This window comes from Budorcas taxicolor, chromosome 5 (genome assembly GCF_023091745.1).
Source record: "Budorcas taxicolor isolate Tak-1 chromosome 5, Takin1.1, whole genome shotgun sequence".
In the NCBI taxonomy this organism is placed as follows: domain Eukaryota; kingdom Metazoa; phylum Chordata; class Mammalia; order Artiodactyla; family Bovidae; genus Budorcas; species Budorcas taxicolor.
Window position 1 is genome coordinate 101,762,485 of NC_068914.1, and position 8,720 is coordinate 101,771,204.

The following is an 8,720-nucleotide window of genomic DNA, read 5'->3' on the forward strand; positions in this document are numbered from 1 at the left end:
TTCAAATATACGTGTACATTTGACCCTTGAACAAAGCACTGGTTAGGGGTACCATCTCTTCAAAAATCCATATATTTTAGAGTTAGCCTTTTGAATCTGTCTGTACTTTCACACTTAAGGTTTCAACCAACTGTGAATCGCGTAGTATTTACTAAAAACAAAACCACCCCCGCCCCCTGCAGTTAAACCCATGCTGTTAAAGGGTCAACCGTGTATTGCTAGCTGGGAACTCTAATTTCTGAACTCTGAGACAAATGAGCCGTTGTTACACAGACTACAGCCTTTTCCCAGACTTTCTGCAAAACCCCCCTCGTATGGGACTTCCACAAATTTCTACGAATGCCTGGCATTCAGGGCATTGTCACCCCATAAAGCAATGTACCACAGAAAGATGAAGGCTGGGTGATTAGCTTAGCAGCAGACCAAGGTAGGCATGTAAACTTGACCTGAGGTTAAGGAGCTGAATACAGATCCCGTTATGCAAGTTGTGGACGTTTATTAAAGTCTTCATGTTGCCACAAGAGGAATGCACACCTTAGCCTAAGTGACTTCCTGATGCACTCCTCACTCTGCTAGTTTCCTCCCCATTTTAAAGACACCAACTTAAACCATTTGCCAGGCTGAATTAATCAAACACAGATGCCCTAATTCCTCACCCCATCCCTAAGCTACGCAAACTGGGGAGACCAAATGTACACAACCCCCACTCCATCTGGCAACATATATTCAACATGCTACATAAAGTATAATTTCCATTTTATTGTCTTTTCAGAGACACCAATATTTCTTCAGTCTCTAAGGACTTGGATCCTTACATGGGCTTTGGTGGAGGACGTGGGGCAGCACCCTGAAAGACAAAGTCAAAGAATTAAAAAACCATCAGTGGACGTGTCCCCTTCTCAAAAAACCCGACCACTGCCCTCCCATCACTAACAGTGTATTATTTGGTCCATAAAGGCATGGATAGATGTGCAAGGAGATGACACTACTCAATCTGAAACAGACTAACTTGAAAGCAAATGTTTCAGGCGTGTATCTTACCAGACTTAGTTGACCCCACCCATAGGCAGAGATCTTAATTTGCTATTCCTTGTCCTCATTTATCTTTCCTCTATTACCCCAACAAAAAAGATCTTCATGACCCAGATACTAAATCCCAGATCTGGTTTTGCTCAATAAAAACGAGATTCAAGTAGTAAATCCAGACCATGTAACTCCTGTGGGATGTCTCTTGAGATGTTTATAGGTAGGCACAGCCTATCCTTGGCTCTCCCATGGGTTTAAAAATGGATTAATGTGCAAAGTACAGTCCTATCTCCAAGGATTCAAGAGTCTGAAGGCTAAGAATTGGTGTAGCTGTCTATCTACTAGAAGATAATCTGATTTTGGACTGCCAGAAAAAACTCACAAAAGGCCTTTCTACATGCTTTTGAAATGTGGTACTGGAGAAGTCTCGCTGTAGTCCATGGGGTCGCAAAGAGTCAGACATGCCTGAGCGACTAAACTGAACTACCCCTCTAGTTTCCATAACTCTTTTAAGGTACTCACCGCAGGTCTAAATCGGGGTGGAGGTGTTCGGTCCTTACGGGCTTCCCGAGAGCGATTCCTGACTACCTTGCTGTGAATGGCACAACTCACGCAGTAATGTAGTTTCACATAGAGCTTGGGAAGCACGTAGGCTACGAAACAAAAATAATTAAGAGTTGTGATATTAGATACACTACCCACCTTGCCCTGTTCTTCCTTGTTCCTTCTAACCCTCAAAAATAAACGCACTTAGAAGTCCGGCATACCTCCAAGATTTCACTCCCAAATCCAACTATTCAGTTTATACCTAAACACAGGTACACAGCTCACAAACGAATGTTCCCCTACCAACTCATCCTGTCACCACAGGGACTAAATCCACACCACAGATGCAATAGGATGGAATGCAGTTCCTTCAGTAATTGTGCCAGCCCTAATGCCTACTTCTGTCCCCATTCCCAATTACCTAAGAAATCTAACAAGTCTTAAAAAGAGAAAACGACAAGACGACACCATATCGCTCTAAAATTCACCCTTATTAACCCAACTAGACTCCTTCCACTCTTAAAAGAACTCCTTTCCACAGGTTTGCCAACAATTCAAAAGGGTTTTTATACTTACCACCTTTACAGCCAGCGCTCCCCAAATTTTGATACAGGATAAGCACTGAAAGTGCTTCTAGAATCTCATCCCCCACAGAGACAGTCACAAAATAAGACTCAAAAGACTGTGCAAGACCACACACAAAAAAACCCCTCTCTGTCCAGACAGGGCTCAAAAGGGCACACAACGCAGCAAAAACACCATTCTCCTCTACCGACAACAACCGTAACAGGGCAAAAAAGTGCTGGAGATGCTCCAAAGAACAGAGCCCACGGATGGGGGGTGGCGGCGGGAGGTGGTTTTAGATATCAGTATACTCGCACATATCGCGCTGCGAACTCACCGTCGAAAACACTCGCTTCAGAAATGTCCCTGACGGCTGCCGCCTCTACGATGTTCCGAATGACGAACTTCTTAATGGCCTTATCCTTGGGCACGCATCGGGCACAGTTGGTGCAGCGAATAGGCTGCACGTGGCCGCGGCCCTTTTTGGCACGACCGTTGTTCCTTCTTTTCTTGGTCTGCGTCAGGATGAAAATACCATTAAGCAGCAACTTACCCGGACTTAGCCCCCTTCCGGCCACACTCCTTGCCGGCCACCCCCAAGAAAGCGCGACTCAGATCTCCAGTCCCTCCGTAGAGCCCTCCAAGCCGGGAATAAATATACCCTCCCTCCTTTCTTCCACCGCGGTCCAGGCTTTCAACCCTCCCCGCAATCTCAAAATCGGCCCCTCTCAGTCTCCACCCTGCCCCGTGCTATTCCCCACGCGTTAGCACTCACCATCTTGGAAGCGCCGAGGCGAGAGAGGATCCGGCTACGGGGCCGGCTCTCTTATATAGAGTGAGATCCCTCCGCTCACGCCCCCTAGATGTCTCCAGGCCGCACGTCAAAACAGGAATCCACTTTACTCAAACTTTCTTTGTTATTCAGTGTTCCCACTTAAATCTAGGGTAGGAAGGTGCTCTTCGTGTTTACTTTCCGTTGCGCAAGGTGACTATGGGACTATTTAATCAACTGGCGGAAGAAAATTAGAGTTATATGTTTCCCAGCAAACCTTGCGACGCCCTGCTCCGGACGTAATTCTGGCCACTATAGCTATCCGTTTTTGCGGTGCTAGGCGCGGAAGTTGCCCCACGAGAACGCAAGTTACCATAGCTATTAAGAGGCCGGAGGGGAAGAGATGCATGGTGGGAGTTGTAGTGTGAGGTTGGCAGGCCATGGGCCCCAAGCACTTAGACCGAAGTCTGCACCACGCCACTGGGAGACGCTGTTTCTCTTGACATTCCAGTTGGCGCAAGATTGAGAAACCCAAGGTGGGGCGTGGTGGGAGGGGAATAAAACATTTTAATTCCTCCTTTCAATACATCATCCACTCAAGGGACATGAGTCTGAACAAACTCTGGGAGATAGTGAAGGACAGGGAAGCCTGGCGTGGTGCAGTACATGGGGTCGCAAAGAGTCGGACACAACTGAGCGATTGAACAACCACCTTCCAATGAATATGGAGGAAACCGCGCCCCCCCAGCCCCGCCCCCGCCCGACCATCCACCCAGTGAGGAGCCCTGGAGTGCGTTGGTGCTAGGGCTGTTTCTCATTCACTTTTTAAAAAATTTCTGGAACCTTCTAGCACAATGCTGGGCGCTGTGGTAGGCATTGTGTAAATATTAACTCATTTAAACCTCAACAAGCCTATAACCTATAAAGTAGGTTATATTACTGTCCTTAATTTACAGATTGAAGAACCGTGTAGACAGGTTGAAATTGAGGTTGGCCAAAGTCACATCGTGCTAATAAGAGGTGTTCTGGCTTCCCTATACTATGCTGCCTCTTACCTAACAAACGGATGGATGGGGAAATAGCCTGGACTAGTGACTTAAGACGATTTGACTCAGAATCCTAGTAGAAATATATTTTACTTTGGTACTCAGTACATATACAAATACACATACAGAGAAGTGAAACACACACACACACACGTGAAACACAAAGTTCATGAAACCATGCCCTTACAACATAAGGTGCACTGTTATGTTTTATTTTCTTTTAATAAGTGTTGATCAAGCCACACCAAGGTGATTGCACCACTCTCTGATGAATCTGACCCCCTACTGTAAATACTTTGTTTTTTCCAAGTTCTTGAGCAACAGTGGCTATACATGGGTAGCCAATCACACAGTTCAGTTCAGTCGCTTAGTCATGTCTGATTCTTTGTGACCCCATGGACTGAAGCATGCCAGGCCTCCCTGTCCATCACCAACTCCTAGAGTGTACTCAAACTCATGTCCATTGAGTCAGTGATGCCATCCAACCATCTCATCCTCTGTCATCCCCTTCTCCTCCTGCCCTCAATCTTTCCCAGCATCGGGGTGTTTTCCAATGAGTCAGTTCTTCACATCAGGTGGCCAAAGTATTGGAGTTTCAGCTTCATCATCGGCCCTTCCAATGAATATTCAGGACTGATTTCCTTTAGGATTGACTGGTTGGATCTCCTTGCAGTCCAAGGGACTCTCAAGAGTGTTCTCCAACACCACAGTTCAAAAACATCAATTCTTCAGTGCTCAGCTTTCTTTATAGTCCAACTCTCACATCTATACATGACTACTGGAAAAACCATAGCTTTGACTAGATGGACCTTTGTTGGCAAAGTAATGTCTCTTGCTTTTTAATATGCTGTCTAGGTAGGTCATAGCTTTTCTTCCAAGGGGCAAGCATCTTTTAATTTCATGGCTGCAGTCACCATCTGCAGTGATTTTGGAGCCCAGAAAAATAGTCTGTCACTGTTTCCATTGTTTCCCCATCTATTTGCCATGAAGTGATGGGACCAGATGTCATGATCTTAGTTTTCTGAATGTTGAGCTTTAAGCCAACTTTTTCACTCTCCTTTTTCACTTTCATCAAGAGGCTGTTTAGTTTTTCTTCACTTTCTGCCATAAGGGTGATGTCATCTGCAAATCTGAGGTTATTGATATTTCTCCCAGCAATCTTGATTCCAGCTTGTGCTTCTTCCAGCCCAACGTTTTTCATGATGTACTCTGCATATAAGCTAAATAAGCAGGGTGACAATATACAGCCTTGACGTACTCCTTTTCCTATTTGGAACCAGTCTGTTCCATGTCCAGTTCTAACTGTTGCTTCCTGACCTGCATACAGATTTCTCAGGAGGCAGGTCAGGTGGTCTGGTATTCCCATCTCTTTAAAAATTTTTCACAGTATGTGATGATCCACACAGTCAAAGGCTTTGGCATAGTCAATAAAGCAGAAGTAGACGTTTTTCTGAAACTCTCTTGCTTTTTCGATGATCCAGTGGATGTTGGCAATTTGATCTCTGGTTCCTCTGCCTTTTCTAAATCCAGCTTGAACATCTGGAAGTTCTTGGTTCCTGTACTGTTGAAGTCTTCATTGGAGAATTTTGAGCATTACTTTGCTAGCGTGTGAGATTAGTGTAATTGTGTGGTAGTTTGAAAATTCTCTGACATCACCTTTCTTTGGGATTGGAGTGAAAACTGACATTTTCCAGTCCTGTGGCTACTGCTGAGTTTTCCAAATTTGCTGGCATATTGAGTGCCGCACTTTCACAGCATCATCTTTTAGGATTTGAAACAGCTCAACTGAAATTCCATCACCTCCACTAGCTTTGTTCATAGTGATGCTTCCTAAGGACCACTTGACTTTGCATTCCAGGATGTTTGGCTCTAGGTGAGTGATCACATCATTGTCATTATCTGGATCATGAAGATCTTTTTTGTATAGTTCTGTGTATTCTTGCCACCTCTTAATATCTTCTGCTTCTGTTAGGTCTATACCATTTCCGTCCTTTATTGTGCCCATGTTTGCATGAAATGTTTCCTTGGTATCTCTAATTTTCTTGAAGAGATCTCTAATTTTTCCCATTCTATTGTTTTCCTCTATTTCTTTGCACTCCTCCTTGAGGAAGGCTTTCTTATCTCTCCTTGCTATTCTTTGGAACTCTGCATTCAAATGGCTATATCTTTCCTTTTCTCCTTTGCCTTTAGCTTCTCTTCTTTTCACAGCTATTTGTAAGGCCTCCTCAGACAGTCATTTTGCCTTTTTGCATTTTTTTCCTTGGAGTACAATGTCATGAACCTCTGCCATAGTTCTTCAGGCACTCTACCAGATCTAATCCCCTGAATCTATTTCTCAATTCCACTGTATAATCATAAGGGATTTGACTGAGGTCATACCTGAATGGTCTAGTGCTTTTCCCTACTTTCTTCAACTTCAATCTGAATTTGGCGATAAGGAGTTCATGATCTGAGCCACAGCCAGCTCTTGTTTTTGCTGACTGTATAGAGCTTCTCCATCTTTGGCTGCAAAGAATATAATCAATCTGATTTTGGTATTGACCATCTGGTGATGTCTATGTATAGAGTCTTTTCTTGTGTTGTTGAAAGAGGGTGTTTGCTATGACCAGTGCGTTCTCTTGGCAAAACTCTATTAGCTTTTGCTCTGCTTCACTCTGTTTTGCAAGGCCAGATTTGCCTGTTACTCCAGGTGTTTCTTGACTTCCTACTTTTGCATTCCAGTCCCCTATAATGAAAAGGACATCTTTTGGGGTATTAGTTCTAGAAGGTCTTGTAGGTCTGACAAACGTGGTCCACTGGAGAAGGGAATGGCAAACCACTTCAGTATTCTTGCCTTGAGAACCCCATGAACAGTATGAAAAGACAAAAAGATAGGACACTGAAAGATGAACTCCCCAGGTTGGTAGGTGCCCAATATGCTACTGGAGATCAGTGGAGAAATAACTCCAGAAAGAATGAAGAGATGGAGCCAAAGCAAAAACAACAACCAGTTGTGGATGTGACTGGTGATGGAAGTAAAGTCTGATGCTGTAAAGAGCAATATTGCATAGGAAACTGGGATATTAGGTCCATGAATCAAGGCAAATTGAAAGTGGTCAAACAGGAGATGGCAAGATTGAACATCAACATTTTAGGAATCAGCGAACTAAAATGAACTGGAATGGGTGAATTTAACTCAAATGACCATTATATCTACTACTGTGGACGAGAATCCCTTAGAAGAAATGGAGTAGCCATCACAGTCAACAGGAGTCCAAAATGCCTTACTTGAATGCAGTCTCAAAAATGACAGAATTATCTGTTTATTTCCAAGGCAAACCATTCAATATTATAGTAATCCAATTCTGTGCCTCAACCAGTAATGCTGAAGAAGCTGAAGTTGAATGGTTCTTTGAAGACCTACAAGACCTTCTAGAACTAACCACACAGTTGTCTCCAAAGTTGAAGAAACTTTGGTATCAATGTGACCTCCCAGCATTCAGATCCAAGATAGTACAGATGGAGATGGACCCTTCATTTGTGAATCCTTCAGGAGTCTAAACACACCAGATTCACTGTCCATCTAACAATCCATCATGGTTTCTGCTAATTTGTAACCCACGTAATTGGAGTTAAAATTTATTTCTCAACTTTTGTTTTGGCTTCAAAACAATTATGCTTGTGGTCTTTTCTAGTTTCAATTTGCTAGTTTCAATGGGATATAGAAAATGATAGACTCTAGATGGAAGTGTCTCCAGTTTTCACTTCAACATAGTCTCATGGAAAACACAAAGCAGACAATATTGTATGGAATGGTAAAAAGGTAAATAGGACCGAAAAAAGCTTCAGGGATGGGGACAGAAAATAGTTAATATTTAAGAACAAAGTTAATGTTCCTATGTTGATTTTTCTTTGGATTTTCATAGCCTGAGTTTTACGGGCTGGATTTCTGGAGTTTAAGGGAAAAACACAGACTTTGGAATAAGACAGCATGTCCTTGGGTTCAAATACGGGTTCTGTCACTTACTGATAAGTCTTAGACAAGTTATTTATTCTCTCTTGGTTTTTAATCCTTCACTAGTAATGAATTATTTTATAGGTTGTCTCTACCTATTCATTTCCCTAAGTTAAATGAATACTTGGCACAGTGCTTTGCATTTATAGAATGCTCAAGAACTGGTAGACTTACTATCATATCTTTATCATACATAACTATTCACGTTATGTGTCTTGTATCTCCCTCGGTGTATAGTATGTTTTCCATGTAGTAGGTACTCAACAAATGTTTGATGAATCTCTGCTTTGTATGCATAGGCAGGTGGGGGTTTCTCTCCTATCCTGAAGGTACTCCTGGTGGAATAATCTCCTCCACTTCTCATTCTAGTTTGAAAATTCTTCTGTTCTCTAGTAACATCTTGAGCATTCTTGTTTGGTTTCCTCTCAGTCTTAAGACTTGTTCATCTTAAAAAACGTGTGAAAGTGAAAGTGAACGCTAAGTTGTGTCCGACTCTTTGCAACCCCATGGACTATACAGTCCATGGAATTCTCCAGACCAGAGTACTGGAGTGTGTAGCCTTTCCCTTCTCCCAGGGATCTTCTCAACCCAGGTCTCCCGCATTGCAGGCTGATTCTTTACCAGCTGAGCCTCAAAACATTTAGTAGTTGGTATAATATGCTACAAGGAGGTCCCCCTCCCTCCTAGCAGAAAAGCAAGGCAAAGGAAGTCTGCAAAAACAACCAGGGGTGTTAAATTACTCATGTTTATTTATAACAGACCTTCAGCCAGT

The 8,720-nt window shown here is 43.1% G+C and overlaps 1 protein-coding gene across 1 annotated transcript; it reads right to left on the reverse strand.

The window, feature by feature from the left end:
- Positions 1 to 739: 739 nt before the first annotated feature.
- Positions 740 to 3,123, reverse strand: RPS26 (ribosomal protein S26). The gene is made up of 4 exons (XM_052639722.1): positions 2,912 to 3,123; positions 2,474 to 2,651; positions 1,549 to 1,679; positions 740 to 847 (listed from the first exon to the last, which is right to left on the reverse strand). Exons 1-4 carry the CDS (start codon positions 2,912 to 2,914, stop codon positions 812 to 814), a joined length of 348 nt encoding a protein of 115 aa, XP_052495682.1. The 5' UTR covers positions 2,915 to 3,123; the 3' UTR covers positions 740 to 811.
- Positions 3,124 to 8,720: the final 5,597 nt, after the last annotated feature.